At 37.0% G+C, this 17,193-nt stretch overlaps 1 protein-coding gene across 2 annotated transcripts; it reads left to right on the top strand.

The window, feature by feature from the left end:
* The first annotated feature begins 1,108 nt into the window (after window positions 1-1,108).
* On the top strand, window positions 1,109-17,193 carry LOC131065741 (uncharacterized). Of its 2 annotated transcripts, none has more exons than XM_058000363.2 (3): window positions 1,109-1,214; window positions 1,323-2,134; window positions 16,559-17,193. In XM_058000363.2, exons 1-2 carry the CDS (start codon window positions 1,125-1,127, stop codon window positions 2,085-2,087), a joined length of 855 nt encoding a protein of 284 aa, XP_057856346.2. In that variant the 5' UTR covers window positions 1,109-1,124; the 3' UTR covers window positions 2,088-2,134; window positions 16,559-17,193. The 2 variants fall into 2 exon arrangements, with proteins under 2 accessions (XP_057856346.2, XP_057856345.2); XM_058000362.2 differs by lacking the exon at window positions 16,559-17,193 and adding an exon at window positions 16,058-16,392.

The raw sequence follows: 17,193 nt of genomic DNA, 5'->3' as shown, positions 1-17,193 counted from the left end.
AATGATATTTTTTGTTTCAAACAATAGGTTTTATTTGTTCAGTTTTTGGAACACAAGGTATCAACAACCCTCACAACAATTGGTACATGCTCAACTACTGGATCCTTTCCCCTAGGTCTTCTATTGTTGAAGGAGCCATGCGCTTACCTTCTCACCTTAAATGCCCCTCCCTAGTTAGGCTGACTGAAGCTTGACCTCATTGTTCATTCTTGTTGACTACCTAGCTTCCCTAGCCAAAATTCTACCATCTTGGTTTCCCAAGACACACCCAACCCTAGAGAACCTCAAATATCCTACTAATTGCCACAACGAATAACATTTAAGATTTTGACATTTATTACTAATAGTTATCATCATTAAATATTAATATATATGTTTTCATAATATTAATTTTAAAAATATATTAATTTAGAATCTTCTCAAAATAAAATATAATTATTTTTTAATTTCTAGAATATTTTTAACAAGTCTATATTGAATTTTTTTAATATGAAATTAGAAAACTTGAATTTGTAACAATAAATTTAATTTTTTACATATATTACTAATAGTTATCATTCTTTTTTAATTTTATTTTTTCTTTATTACATAGATATTAGATATTTTTATGACTAATGAAATAACAAGAAGTTTAAAAATTCAACAAACAAATGCATTTTAATGTATATATCAATATTTTGCTTGCTTATCAAAAGCATATTCTTCATAATTCTCATCTTTGAATTTATTTGTTATTAAAGTGTTCCAAAGTTTGATCTTTCACATTTTATTTTTTCCAACAATAAATTCTTTTAAATTTGTACCCTTTGCAAATAAAAAAATCTCCATCTTTAATATCTATAATTCATAAAAATAAAATTATAAAAATAATTTTATTTTTTTCATATTTAATATGTATGACTAATAAAATTGATAATTAAATATATATTTTTATATTAAATTATTTATAAATTAAATATTTTTTGAAATTGTCAAATAAAAAACATTTAAATAACTAAACCGTCATAAAATTTTCATAAGACAGGTAGGGGTGACCGTCAAATTCAAGGAATAATTGAAGTTTAACTAGATATATTTCCCGCCGTTTTTGTTATCTGCAATACAATTTTAGGGAGAGAGCGTGAATGCAGAGACATCGCGGGTGTCCTCATTTTTACAATTGCGCGATGGCGGTCTTTTTGGCTCTGCAATGTTATCAATGTAACACAATGCAGGTGACCACCTCTTCCACCCTGTTAAATATATCACTAGTAATAGCTCTAGGCTTAGCCTTGCATTTGATTGTTTGGATATTCAACAAGACGCTTTGTTTATGAGTCCAGGCAAAGCAGCAGAAGAAGAACAATAAATGGTCATGCGTCATCTGCAACGAAAAACAATCTGTTAAGAGGATATTTGCTCGATCCTCTGTTGCCAAAGACATTCGCAAGTTTGTTCAGGATTTCAACATGTCCATCCACCTGCACCGCACACAAGCTATGGCTCACTCACTCATGAATTGCCCTCAAGAAGAGGAAGAAAATAAAATAGAAGAAACATCAATTGCTTCTGGGAATAAATGGTCAGACTACTTAGAAGGTGAAGATCAAAACACAATAGCCTCAGACAATGATAATGATGATGATGATGTGCCAATCGTTACGGCTCTTCCTGACCCTATCTTTGGAAAACGCAAACGCCAAGTTACGCCTGTCATCAAAACGTCTAGTCTCAGTACTTCTTCTGACCACAACATGCCGTCTGTTTACGACCAGTGTGACAATTATGGCTCTGCTGTGGCAAATAAAAAAGGGGCCCAGAGCTCAAGTCTACCAAATAGGGACCAAATTTCAAGTATAATTGGGCGCCTGAACAGGTCAGGCAGCACTACACAGAAGCAAGGAGGGAGTAGCCATGGAACACAGGATCGTGGGAAGCAAGTGTCCAAATGGTCATCTTATATGAACGGAGAAGCAGAGACTCAGTGTGATTCAATGTTCTCCAGATTTGGGTATAGTGAGAATGATGACTCCAGTTTTCAGGGCATTTTACAGACAGAGTTGCTTGACCAAGTCGTTGATGAAGATGTGCATCCAGACTTTTTATAATCTCCTTTAGATTAGAACCCTGCATTCGTTGCTCTTCCTGCACACGGGTATTTGCATTTTTGTTTCCTTACAAAGTATGAATAGTATGGGTAGTTACCCTTTTTATTTCATTGTAAATAATAATTTGGATTTGCGTTTACCCTTTTTTCTTCCTTACAGATAATGAATAACGTGGGTATTTACTTTTTTTTCTTCCTTGGATGGGAATTTGTTCTTCTTTCTTCTGTGCAAATAATGACGAGGATGAGTATTTAGTCTTCTTTTCTTCCTTGCAAATAATGAAAAGGACGGATATCTATTTTGTTTTCCCTTGCAAATAATGAATATATCTATTTTGTTTTCCCTTGCAAATAATGAATAGGAATACAAGTAGGTTTAGGAATCCCCAGCTCCTAAAACCTCTCTGAAACAAAATTACAGGAAGTCAGATCAGGAGCAAGGCCAAGAGTTGGTTGATTCGCACGGCCAACTTCAAAACACCATTTGGTTGGAAAATACCTTCGGTGATTCTAGTCTAGTTGTCTTTTTCTATTCAGTAAGATCTTCAATGCCTGTCTCCCTTTTAATGTGAAGTGAAGGACATGGCCGCGACCTTTTTGGGGTGCTTTCGGTCGCAATTTCTATTAATTCCTGTGATAAATATATTCACAGTCGAAAAGTGTCTTCAAATTATAAGATCTCAAAAATAAAAAATATAGAATACTCTATTTTTTAAAAGTTAAAAGCTGACATTAAAATTTTTAAAGTCTACTCAATTAAATCATAGAAATCTAATGGGCCAGCGGTGCCATATAGGCTTTGATATTCTGAGCTTTTGATTCTATTTTGATATATTGTGAACAATTTTAATGGTTCTCAGTAAATACATCTTCAAACTTATTGTTTCTCATGATAATAATATTGCTTTTATCTTATTTCATTCTTTTAGTAATGGACTCTGGAATCCTTGCAATAATGACTGGTTTATACATCTTATAAGTCAATAGTTGAGCAGTGAATGTTGCCGTTTTTCTACTTGGTCAATGGTTTTTCTTAAAGATTTAGATTTTCAGTCAGTCCTAATTCATGTAGCTGGATAACACTGTGTAATGCTTTTTGATTCTGACCTTTCTCGTCTCCTTAAAAAATCTCACCACAGGGAAATTATAAGATCAATGATATGTTCACCAACTATCACTTTGTTCAGTGAAAAAGTTTGCCGCAATTCCAACTGAAATACCTGAGCTCCTTTCAGATTGCATTATAAATAAGCAAAGTACAATTTTTTAAAAATCATTCTCTCATTGGAGAGGTTGGTCCTTTTATCTAAATAATATATTTGCTACTTCCACAAAAGCTGTTACTTCTGCTGGTGTTCTACAAAAGTTGTTATATCTGCAGAATAAATACTTGCACTCGTGCAAGGGCTTAAGGTATAAAATCAGTGTTTCTCTGATTTTCTGGGATGGGGCGACAGGGGGATGTGGGCACAGCAAAAGTTTTCCAAAATTTTGGGGATGATAGGGGAATGAATTTGTTACCTTTTTAGATTGGTACCATTATTATAAAATGAAAAATGAAAGAAAAACCGTAAAAGCGCATTGATATGGCGTGTACCTTCTTTCTTCTCCTTTCCCCTTTCTTCATCTTCCTCCTTCATCCTTCTTTGTTTTCCTTCACCTCTCTTCAACTTTCAGTTTGTTGAATTCTTATCTTGTTTGTGAAGAACCAAAAACTGGAAATGCAAATAGAAACAATGAAATGATAGTGGGCTAGGGCAAACAGAGATAAGTAATGCATTTTTTAATGCTGGGAGACCTTGTGGAGGCCTCTCAACTTGATTCCTGCAGGGGACATTAGGACATCCCTGAGACATCATGGGGAAGTTTGGGATGGCCTGGCATCCCTTTGGGGTTTCCCAATGAGGGATGTTCCCAGAAGACATCCCCCATGTAGAGCGGTCATCCCTGGGATGCCCCTAATAATGAAAAAAAGAAACTGAGTGAGGGGCAGGAAGGAGGATGTTCTGTTCCCATCCCTAGAACGTCCCCCTTAGAATAAACAGCAGAAAACCTCTGGGGACACAGTATAAAACATTGGAACCTAGTAAAAGTCTGTTGAGTTTCTTAATTATCTGCTTCAAGTTTGCAACCTAAGTGCTAGGGTTAAAACCTTGGTCAATTTTACATCCATATCATTGTGAATTCATCTCTATACCTTCTATTGTACCCCTGCTGAAATGAAATTGCTCACTTTTGTCACTAGTACCATTTAACCCTGTTTTGGCTCTTTATTATGCCATTGGTGTCATTTGTGCAATGTGGATGTGTGTGCAGCCCAAATAAATGCTTCAAAATCTCTTCATTTGTATAAAAATCGAGTGCAGATTGAAAATGGAAGAAAATTAAGGAAATTTGAGCTTGTGAGATGTATTGTGCAGAATGCCAATAATCTCCTCTAATGGCATACCAAAAAGGCAAAATGGAAATCAAGTTTTTCAGATTTTGATGAAAATTTACATGTGAGTGTTGGCAATTGACACTCATCCGGTGCATTCCGATGCTTGATTAGTGGTTTAGGGTTGTCATTGATGGCAACTCTTCTTGAGATTCCTATCCGGTAATCACGGATCTTGATATCCGGAAGCGGATGTCAACTGGTATTTCAAGTTGAGCAGAGCAGTTTTGGTCCGAAAGCTTTCCAGTGATCGCGGTGTTATGAATCGTGCATGGGATGATTGGGCCGACATAGAGACATCATTTTATCATCGATTTGGTGATCTGCATTTGTTTTTGGTGATCCGATCAAGCCGACTCATGATTACACGTTACATCAACAGGCCGATTGATAAATGATTATTTTGTGATTGCGGATATATTAGACTGGTGCATAAGATCTTTTTGGTGTGTGGTATGGTTGATATGCGAGTGTGTGGTGATCGAGAATCCTTTGTAGTGCAGTTTCACGTGCGCATTCTTGATCCGATAGTTGATTGAGACAGGAAACAAAGTAGATACAATTAGGAGTTTGGCACTTAACCGGAACTCATCCATGCATTGTTAGATGCTATTTTGGAGTTCTTTCATTGTATTTCATCACTGTAATTGATCAGTAAGGCAGTGAGCCTTCCGGGGTTGTAACCCCTTATTGTAATTGAGCAATGAGCTCTAGGCAGTGTGCCTGAATGCTTGTGCATTCCCCCTCATGTAATATTGTTTTGCTACTGACCATAGTGGAATAATATTGTGGGTTCAAATCTCACCATGGTTTTTCCCATTTGGGTTTCCACGTAAAAATTCTTGGTGTTATGATTTTGTGGTTAGTTGTTTTGAGTTTCTGCATTTTCGTCTCATGCTTATGCTTTCGGTGGTTTAAAGTGAAATTAGAAAATTTGATAACTGTAGAACACTGATTCACCCCCTCCCCCCGCTCAGTGTTTCTTGATTCCAACAATTGGTATCAGAGCCTAGTTCCTCTGAGGAAGTCTAATCGCTTGAGGAAGGTCCAGGAGATTGAATCAATGGATTTCGGTTTTTCAGAGACAGCTTAGTGTGACACTTGATGATCTTGATGCAGCAAGAAATGAGATCAGTACCTTAAAGAGAAACCTGAATGTAGCTGAAGACTTCATTAATGACTTGAAGGATCAAGTGAACTCTACAAGAGACAAGAGGAAAGAGCTGATGGACAAGCTGAAGGAGAAAGAAGATCAATGCATGGAGAATTTGGACAAAGTTGACAAGCTTGAGAGAGAGAATGTTGCATTGAGATGAGGCTGACTAAAGAGATTGAGGACTGAAAGAAGAATGAAGAGAATTTGATTCAATCATTGAAGGAAAGAGCAGATGAATGCTTCAGGCTTACCTATGAGAATGATTAGTTGAAGCTTGAGTTGACACAATCAAGGAATAATGGTCAAGAACTTGAAAGATAGATTGTTGCCCTAAGAGATGAACTTGCTACTGCAAATGAATACAAAGACAAATTCAATGCTAGCTTAGCAAGGCTTAATGAGATGTTGGAAAGTCAAAGACATGGAAAGAACATGCGAGGACTTGGATTTGAGAAAGGAGAATCCTCTGGATTTGGACAAAGCAATGCAAAGCCTAAGAACAAGAATCCTCTGGTAAGACAGTCTAATGCTCATAAATTCAATGGTAGATGCTTTACTTGCAATAAATTTGGTCATATGGCGAATTAATGTAGAAGTAGGGTGAATAATGGAATGAATAATGTGAACAATGGTCCTACCTTTACCGATCAGTGTTTCATATGTAATAATTTTGGTCACAAGTCAAACATGTGCAGAGCAGTAATGATTAATTCACAAAACAAGAGATGCTATGCTTGTGGGATGTTTGGATATATCTCTAACCAGTGTAGGATGAGACCAAATCAGATGAACTTCAAACCTATGCAGAATGTTGTTTGCCGTGCATGTGATAAAATTGGTCACATTGCAAAATATTGCAGAAGCAAAAATGTGAATACGAGTGCTCCGGTAGACAAGAACAAAGCAAATGAGAAAGGCAAGGCAAAGGTAGAGGAGATCAGAGACAAGCATGAGAAGATGTGGGTCAGAAAAGATGAATCCAAGGTAGACATTGGATCTGCACCCGAATTCGGTGTAGGATTTTCATCCAGTAACTAGGGCTTTTTGCATTAGGTGGAACTTTTCATGCAGATTCTAAGAACCCCTTATTCGGGCATCTACAATCGATTCCGAAAGGTTGCGAAAGGCCTAAATCATATATGTAGATGTTATCCAGAAGATTTAGTGAAGACTTGCTGCTCCAGGTAAGCGACTCCATGAAAAATCAAGGTAACCGGTTGCAACATTTATTACAACGCAAAATTAGGTTTTCGAAGGTTAAAAAGGCATTTCAAAAATTTATTTTTCACAATGCGATCAAGAGAAAGTGCAGAGCAGTAGAGCGAAGTAATTTGGCGATCTAAACAATGATTACAGTGATCCTAAAGCGAATTTCTGTCCTCGATTGCGAATTGAGGTATTTATCCGTTTCAAGCTATCAGTTCTTGAAAACCCTAAGTTCTCAATGGCATCAGTATCTGGAATTGCTACCTCGTTGGTTGTGGAAATCAAGGATAGGGCTCGACCCATTTTCAAGAAGCATCCTTTCAAATCAGTCGAGGATGATCAGGAAGGAGCGTTTTCCTCTGTACCCTACGACGTTCTTCATGATGAGGACATTAGGGCATATATCCACTTTGATCTTGATGAACTCGACAGTGTTGACATGTTGACCCTGTACAACAATAATCTGGCGGACAACTTGGGGAATCTCAAGCCATAATATCAGCATTTGTAGGTCAAGGATTTTTATCAGTTCGTACACTTTCTGACATTTGATTAGAAAGAATGGATCCGGTATGTACTCAACAAAATTCACGATGAATTTATGTGGTTGGATAAGCCTTACAATATCACTAAGCAAGCAATCCAAGTCATGACTTGTCTGAGTGCATCCGGTGAAGTTCCTAGCTTAAGGAAAATATCAAACAACATTGTGATTGCCACCACTGGTTCTCATTTCGACAACAGAACTATGACAATCAATGACATTCTGGAGCATGATGTCAACTTTGCATCAATGGTGGTTGGATATAAAGTATACCAATCAAGCAGACAAAACTCTGTTTGCGATACAACAATATACTCTGCCTATCAAATGTTGAAGGAAGATAAGAGGTATGATTTATGTACGGTTCTCTTGAATGAGTTATAGAGCAATTTGAAGAAAATTAAACAAGATAAGAAGCACACCTTTAAGTTTGGCACCCTTATTATTTGTTTTGCTCTATATTTCATGAAAGAAATCCCCGGTGTTCAAGGAAAGGTCCAATGGGCCTATGACAAGTCGGTTGCTATGCAAATCAAGGAAGGGATTATGGGGATTGGTGATAGCACAATGAGGATATCCACTCTGTGGGGTTATTAAATTATTTCAAAATTTTTCAAGCCATAATGAAGAGCAGAGAAAGATTCCCAAAAGAGATAGTGGAGGAGTATTAGAAAACAATTTGCTTCATGGTTGATAAAGACCAATGTCTAATGGAAGCCGTTGAGCCAACGATTGTGTGGATTCTTCCAATGGGTTATGAAGTTGATGCTGCTACCCTTGATGCCTATGCTCAACATATGCTGAGTCAGTCGGTTGATAAGAAAGAAGGAAGATTCGACACCTTCAAGGAAAAGGACATAAAGTTGCACAAGCAGTTCACTGCACCTGCAAGGAAGAGGAAAGTATCTAAGATGGCTGAGGAAGTGGCAGTGCAGATGGGATTTACCTGAGAGGAGGTGAAGCAAGCAAGGGAGAAACATGCTCAGATGGAAACTAAGGAGGAAACCAAGAAGCCTAAGGCCGAACTGGTTCCCTTTAAAGCCAAGCCAAAAGAGACTAAGTTTGCCCCTACTTCGGTAGTGTCATCATCAGGACAAAGCTCATCCAGAAAGGGAATTTTGAAGCAAAAGGAGAAGCTTAAATGAACCTATGTTGTTGTATCTCCGGTAGCATTTGAGGCCGAATCAAATGAAGAAGCAAATAAGGCTAAGAAGAAAGGAGAGTTTGTCAGAGTTGTGAGGAAACCTCAATCCGTTGGTGCGGAGAAGAGCAAGAATGCTAAATCTGAACTTGCCCTTATTGGAAGACCCAAAAGGGGAAGGAAGATTAGAACTCAACTTGATAAAGATCTTGAATTTGGTGATCAGCAAGGTAAATATACAATTGTTCCTCCATTGACAACAGATCAATTGATTGATGAGATAATTGTTGATGGAAATTTGAAAAATATTGGAGCATATTATGAAAATCTAGATTAGTCAGATCAGAGAAAAGTTGAAGAAGCCGTTGTTTTGTATTTACATAACTTTAGTAAAACGTTGATTGAATTGGAGCGGAGCATCCCTAAAGATCTATACAATATTATTGATGCAAGGAGATTGACTGCTAGCAAAACAAATAAGGAAATGAAAGAAAGAGAATTGATTAATGTTTGCACCTATATCTCCCAAGATGAAGCCAAAAGGCTCATTGAGGAAGCAAATAAGAAGGAATTCAGAAGCAGAAACAAGGTGAATAGGCTGATGATTGGCAGGGTTGAAGAGGTGAGGAAGGAGACTGAGGATATCTGGAGAAGAATCATGAAGAACAACCCCTTGTACAGTGATGCAGTTCAGACTTACCATTCGGAAGGTGTCTCCGGTGATCTAAAGGATGAAACTCAGACCGAGGAGCATCCGGAAGACCAAGGGCATGTATCACTTGATGCTGAGATCAGTACAAATCCTCCGGTGGTAGATAATGTTCGAGAAGTTCCCGAGATTCAAAAGGATGATATTGCACCAAGTGGCAGCACCGGTGCACAGGATAAGGGAATGATGCTGAGGTAAAGGAGTTTGTGAAGTCAGAGGTGCGAGATGCAAAGGTAGATTAAGGGAAGGGAGTTGTTGATCCGGCAATTGACACTTGTAATGTCCCCCGCCAATTCTGTTATAAATTTCAGTCTTTGACCCCTTGAAGGATTTCGTCAAACACTTGGCATATGACTGGTTCAAAGTACTTCAGACTTGTCTTGACATTATAAATCTTTGTTTTCACAATAAGGTGTCTTGTAAACATAGAACTACGATATAGAATGATAATGCAATATTAATACCTAATATTTGATTCAATGGCATGGAAAGGTAGGCAGAAATTAAAGATTACAGCAGACTGTCATATTGACAAACAGTTGGCAAACATCATATAGCAACGTCTAAATGAGGGATAGCCTTACACTCCTTTATTTATGAATCAAATAGACTCGTTACATTCATTCAACAAATGTCCAGACACCTAGCCATTAAGTACTGATTTTCAGATTGTCTGAAGATATATGACAACCAAGAATACATGCAATCTATTGAAAATACAATGAGTTTGTGATATCTTAGAACCTGGTATAAATCGCCTAAGTGAGGCGATGAAGAAACAAGCAATATCCAAGATCAAGGAGCCTCCACTGTGCATAATCAAACTACTCCAAGGTTTGGCCCTGCTGCTGCATATAGAATGTGTAAGATGTCAAAGTGGACTGCAGATGAATGTTCCAGATCGCTTCCTAATTGGTCGTCCTCAATCCTAGAGGAAAGCGCCTCACTAAATGATGTATATCAATGCCAATTCATGAAGATACAACCCAAATCGAAGGGTTCATTAATGCACAGGTCCGTTCTGATTACTCACTGAAATATGGCTGATTCCATCACCAGAATCCTTTCAAAAACATCACAATGAGATCGCCTTACCTTCTAAATGATATCCCTGTCCTCTAATATGAAATTTGAGGCATCAATGGTGATGAGTGAACAAAATTGTGGAGGGTATATAATCTGCTTCAGACTGATTACTAGCTGCTACTGCACTCGATCCACCTCCAAAAATGCATCAATAGCAACGCCCTTCCTCTTAGGCGAGATCGCTAGCTTCAAACACAAGAAAGCATGCAAACACTATGACCAATGAGCATAATCGTGGCAGTATGAAGGCCTGGAGTAAACTCCTCAAATCTGATATGAAAACTCCATAAGCTCAGTATGGAAAGCTGAATGCTTCCCACTCTCTATGCAACCCTTCGGAGGATCTTTCACCCCCTTATTTATGCTGACCAATAGGGAGGTATCGTTCCCCAAGATCTTCTGCGGACAACCTGTGTCTCCACAACTCAACAAGAGATAACATAAACAATTGATGCCCAACATGTGTTTCCTCTCTTCTATTTATCCATTACATAATACGTCACAATCACCTTCTAGAAGATAAGGTTAGGTACACTTTATATTATTTTAATTAAACATGTTATTTTAATGTACCTTTAATTTATTAATTAAATAAAATTAACACTTCTCCTGATACGTGCTATCTCCTTATAACATCACAATAACAATTAATAAAGAGATGTGAAGTCACCAATCACCGCCATGTCGACCCCTAAACAACTCCTTGGCCTACGAGGGTCAAATATAGGCCAACCTCGACACAACTGCACGTGCTAAGGAGAAGGGGACATTACAACACTCCTCCAGTCACAAGGACCCTACCCCAAATCTCTATCAATCTTGATGGTCCTCTAGATCTTGGAAAAATGTCTCCTGCTGAAAAGCTGATGCTTGCAGCAGCTGTACAAGCTCAGGCCAGTTAGGATTTGGTCAAATCAGAATCCGAAGACAAAAAGCTTATTCTAATGTTTGTTGATGTGCTGCAGAAGGTGGTTTCGGGTGTGCAACTAGATCCCAATTCTAGCCCCTCCGGTAAATTATTACAATTGATTAACAATGTAAATACCAATTTTGATTTTTTAGAGAAGTCTACTACTAAGCAAGTATTGGATAGATTTAAGGAAGTAAGAATGCAGACATTTCGGAAAACGATAGAAGATGACAAAGTAAGATTGAATAAAGGTCTGCAGACTATTTCAGATGCATTCGCTGAAGGCGGTAAAACATATATCTCTTGTCTTATTTTGCCAAAGTTCACAGTAGATATAGACAAGCAAATAAGTGTTTGCCAAGGTAAACTTGTTGGTATTTCACAGTCTTTTGATCCTAATGTATCCCTAACCAGTAGTGTAGAAGGGTAGATAATGGCTCTCAATGATTGGATCTCGAGCCTTAATGCGGATAAGGACAATTTTGAGGAGAGTTGGTGAACTCCGGAATTTGATTGCCCCCCGGCTGGACACCATGTTGAGCAATAAGGTTGATTGTATGAAGGCTATGGGACAATCTGTTCCATCTGAACTGAAGGATGTGGAGATTCATGCACATGTTTTCAGTGCATTCATTACAGTTTTGGATAACTTGAAGAGTGGGTGGGACACTCACCTAGGATTTTTGAAGACCATTTTTGCTGATATCTTCAAATATTTGTAATGTCTCCGGTAGATATCTCTGTATATAAGTTTTGGACAACACCCCATCTTTGACATTGCTGTCAAAGGGGGAGAGTAAAGGTGAAAAATGTATAGTAGAAGAAGTGTAATGTACAGAGCATGTTGCAGTTTTCAGAATTCTTTGTCTAAGGGGGAGCCTTAGCAATTTTGATCCGGTGTATAGGTTTCAACACTTAGTCATTTTTCACGAGTGTTGCCATCAATGCCAAAGGGGGAGATTGTTGGCAATTGACACTCATCTGGTGCATTCTGATGCTTGATTAGTGGCTTAGGGTTGTCATTGATGGCAATCCTTCTTGAGATTCCTATCCGGTAATCACGGATCTTGATATTTGGAAGCGGATGTCAACCAGTAGCTAGTTAACCGGTATTTCAGGTTGAGCAGAGCAGTTTTGGTTAGGAAGCTTTCTGGTGATTGTGGTGTTATGAATCATGCATGGGATGATTGGGCCGACATAGAGACATCATTTTATCATCAATTTGGTGATCCGCATTTGTTTTTGGTGATCTGGTCAAGCTGACTCATGATTACACGTTACATCAACATGCCGACTTGATAAATGATTATTTTGTGATTGTGGATATATTAGACCGATGCATAAGATCTTTTTGGTGTGTGGTATGGTTGATATGCGAGCGTGTGGTGATCGAGAATCCTTTGTAGTGCAGTTTCACATGCGCATTCTTGATCCGGTAGCTAACTGAGACAGGAAATAGAGCAGAGTTGCAAAGTAGATACAGTCAGAGATTTGACACTTAACCGGAACTCATCCAGGCATTGTTAGATGCTATTTTGGAGTTCTTTCTTTGTATTTCATCACTGTAATTGATCAATAAGGCAGAGAGCCTTATGAGGTTGTAACCCCTTATTGTAATTGAGCAGTGAGCTCTAGGTAGTGTGCCTGAATGCTTGTGCATTCCCTCTCATGTAATATTGTTTTTCTACTGGCCATAGTGGAATAATATTGTGGGTTCAAATCCCACCTTGGTTTTTCCCATTTGGGTTTCCACATAAAAATTCTTGGTGTTATGATTTTGTGGTTGGTTGTTTTGAGTTTCTGCATTTCAGTTTCACGCTTATGCTTCCGGTGGTTTAAAGTGAAATTAGAAAATTTGATAACCGGTAGAACACTGATTCACCCCCCCTCTCAGTGTTTCCTTGATTCCAATAGTGAGATGGGTTTTCCAATTCAAGTTTGCTAGTGCAATCGAATTTTGGAAAATTGTCTGGACTCAATGTTTTGACAACACTCCAATAATGCATCAATTGGCGAAGGAACATGAAAAATAAATAAGTGGTTTTAGATGCATTTTCATTTTTTTGTACCAAATGGTAAAAGCCTAGTTAAAAAACTTGCCAAGAACTCATGTGACTCATCAGTCAAATTATAGAATGAAAGACTAAAGAACAAAAACTCGTGTGATTCATGAATTTATAATATAGGTTGAAGTTACAAGCACTATCACTGTTGCGTCTATACATAATTGGGAATAACCAATGAATGACAACAAAAATCTCTTATGAAGTTTCAAGAAAGCCGTAAAAATTCATCAACTAACCAACTTGATATTAATGTGTGATGTATGCTTCAAAAGTGTTTCAACCTTCCCATTTGCACATGCGACCATGAGCATGACAGTCTAACATCTTAAAAGGATATATAAAATAAAAGAGCAATCTCAACTCACGACAATTCTAAGGAAATAGTCGACAGTATAACAATGTACCAAATTAATGGTGAATTTTCCATCAAGACAAACTTCCAAATCATGTACTCTTATTATCCACCATATACATTTTGCTTATAATCAGAACAAATGCTGTTTTTGATATTAATAGCAGCAAAACAAGGGTGCTGTCCCAAGATACAATAGCACATTAATAGCACCAGAACAAATACTATTATATAAGTCCTATAACCAGGGATCTATAAAGGTAAGAAAATCACTTAATTAGCAGATATAGAAAGGCACTGACTATAAACAACAGGTATGTTCTGGACGATCTGGCTGTTTATTTAGGGACCTGGGTCCCTACCTAAACAACCAGTATGATCAAGTTTCCATGTAAACAACCAGTGTATTGATCACAACATGCTGGCTGTATAAGCTTTCCCAAGAAAGATATAAAAATCAATTTGTGACGACAACATTACTAGTGAATGGAATATCTCTTAGGAAAGTTAAAATAACCTCAAGAAATAAGTGCACAGCTCCAGCTGCTTGGGCATAACCAAGCACTGTGGCAATTTAACTACCAAACTCATAGTGATATGTTGAGATCCCATCCTCTATCTGAAAGTGAAGGCCTCACTGGACAGACCCACAAAGTTAATTGATTACCAACAATGAAAGGCGTGTATCTTTATGTGAAGGCCTCACTGGATAGATCCACAAGGTTTAATGATTACCAACAATGAAAGACAGGTTTCTATATGTCCAACAAAAACAACACAAATCTTCCAAGCAAAAGTCTTCATAAACAACCACCGAAAATTTAATCTTTCAATAACACAAAGACCTGTAAGGCTTAAAATCAATTTCATAAAGAAAAACAAGAGTCAATAGGTCAATCATTCAACAAAACATCAAGATTTAGTTATAGTTGTCTATTGCCTGTGGGACCATTTCTCTTAAGTATCTTGACTTTGCATCAATAATGACACAGCCTGAAAGAAGTAGGTGGGGTATAAAATCTTAATGCCAAGAGAAGCCAGTAGGAATCTGTTGGAGTTTCTTAATTTGTGCTTCAAGTTTGCAACCTAAGTGTGAGGGTTAAAACCATGGTTTATTTAAAATCCATATCACTATAAATTCACCTCTGTACCTTCCATTGTATCCCTACAGAAATGAAACTGTTCACCCTTGTCACTAGTGCAATTTCACCCTGTTTCGGCTGTTTACTATGTCGATGGTGTCGTTTTTGTGATGGGAATGTGTTTGCAGCCCAATTAAATGCTTCAAAATCTTTTCATTTTGTTAAAACTGAGTACAGATTGAAAATGGAAGAAAAATGAGGAAATTTGAGGTCAAGGGATGCAAGTGCACAAAATGCCAATAATCTCCTTTAGTGGCACACTAAAAAGCACAGAGAAAATCAACATTTTCATATTTTGATAAAAATTTACATGTGAGATGGGTTTTTCAATCTAAGTTTGCTAGGGCAATCAATGTTTGGAAAAAGACACCTCAACTCGACATGTTGAAAATGCTCCACTAATGCGCGTACTAGCGAAGGAACATGAAAAATAAGTTTTTTTAAGGTGCATTTCATTTTTTGTATCAAATGGTTAAAGCAAGTAAAAAACTTGCCAAAAACTTACGTGAGTCACAAGTCAAATTATAGAGTGAAATACTTGCAAAAATGTTGTAGACTCGTTGGATGCGGTAGACATGCAAATGCACAAAAGACATTCTAAAAAGCTAAATTTTTTTTCTTTAAAAGCTCATCTGACCCCCCCAAATTCCCCATTTTGCATTTGCAATCTTCTTTAAGTGATCAAATGTGATTGAAGGAGCAAATTTTGTCAAATTTACGAGTTACAGTTAGTTTAAAAAATCAATTTTTTTTATTTCAAGCATTTCCATAATCTGTTTTCATACCTAAATGCTTCATTTGCATGTTTAGGCATGTTTTTGATACATTCGGAGCAAATTTTGTCAAATTTATGAGTTACAAGTTAGTTTAAAAAATCAATTTTTTTTATTTCAAGCATTTCCATAATCTGTTTTCATACCTAAATGCTTCATTTGCATGTTTAGGCATGTTTTTGATACATTCGGAGCAAATTTTGTCAAATTTATGAGTTACAAGTTAGTTTAAAAAATCAATTTTTTTTATTTCAAGCATTTCCATAATCTGTTTTCATACCTAAATGCTTCATTTGCATGTTTAGGCATGTTTTTGATACATTCAAATCAGAGTTAATATTGTTTTTAAATTTTAATTATTTAGTTTTTCGGGTATTAAACACGTTGTTTTCCTTAGATTTTTGATGCTATTTATTCATGTTTGAAATGAAATCAATCAACATATATAGGGAGCTATTTGAGGGAGGCCGAGAAGGGGCATGAATGGACTAGACTAGGCACAATGGGATGAAGCCATGAAGTTGTCAAGCCAGAGGAGTTGTTTGCCTTCTAGTTTAAGGGTGGAGCTGCAACCTTTTAGTATAAGGTGTACTCATAGCCAATTGCAAGTAGTAGACCCCAATCTATCACTAGGAAGTGTATAACGAAGAAAAAATTGTAAATTCATGTAACTTCTATGGATATGTAATTTTTGATGATGTTTTTTAATCATCATAATACATATTGTATATATCTCTTGTTGTATTTACATGTTGAAGTCACACTGCACTCTTTTTTATTCAAATCTAATAAAAGCACTTCCCCTATGTTTTACAAGCTCATTTGATACACTGTGTAATTGTATTTGCATAAAGTTTGTTTTTTTATCAATTTAAATATTATTTTAAGTCACTGAATTTTTGTTGAGTTGTCAAGTCTAAGTCAAGATTTGGCCTATTGAGTTTTGGCAGGTCGTGGGGTTTTGAAATCTGGGCAAAAGTGTACGAAGTTGCCATAAGCTCCACTGGACACTTTTTGACCAAATTTTCAAGATTATTGGAGTTAACTGTTAAACAAAAAAATATGGTAATGATTAGTTTTTCAAGTTGAATGCAATGGTGCAGTTATACAAAAAAAAATGGACATATCTTTAAGTGCCAAATACATTGCATCAGTGCATTTGCTCTAGTGAAAATAAAAAGAGAGAAATTAAAGAAGTATTTTTTTGTGCAAAAAGTGCATCAACTGGCCATTTTGTAAAACATTCCAAAATGCTACCATGTATTTTGTCGCCAAAAGGTGTGCTACATGTGCCTTTACCTTTTGGCCCTTTAAAAATCAAAACAAAAACAAACGCTTGCACCATCATGCCAAGAAGGGGTAAGAATGGTTTCAAAAGCACATCTTTCTCCTCTTTCAACCTTCCAAAGCTTTGAATCTCAAAGTTTTTTTTGAGGCAAGTTCATTTCCTCCAACAACCAAAGAATTTCATTGTAATGTAAATATAGGCAGATTTGTTGTTGGTTCCAAATTGGTACACAGGACAAGATGCACGTGCTAGGCTATTTGTGCAAGGTAGAACTTGAGGAGGTTTGTTCTTCTTTTT

Source organism: Cryptomeria japonica, chromosome 7 (genome assembly GCF_030272615.1).
Source record: "Cryptomeria japonica chromosome 7, Sugi_1.0, whole genome shotgun sequence".
Classification (NCBI taxonomy): Eukaryota; Viridiplantae; Streptophyta; class Pinopsida; order Cupressales; family Cupressaceae; genus Cryptomeria; species Cryptomeria japonica.
The sequence above is the reverse complement of the archived record's forward strand: the minus strand, read 5'-3'. Positions and strand labels throughout refer to the sequence as shown.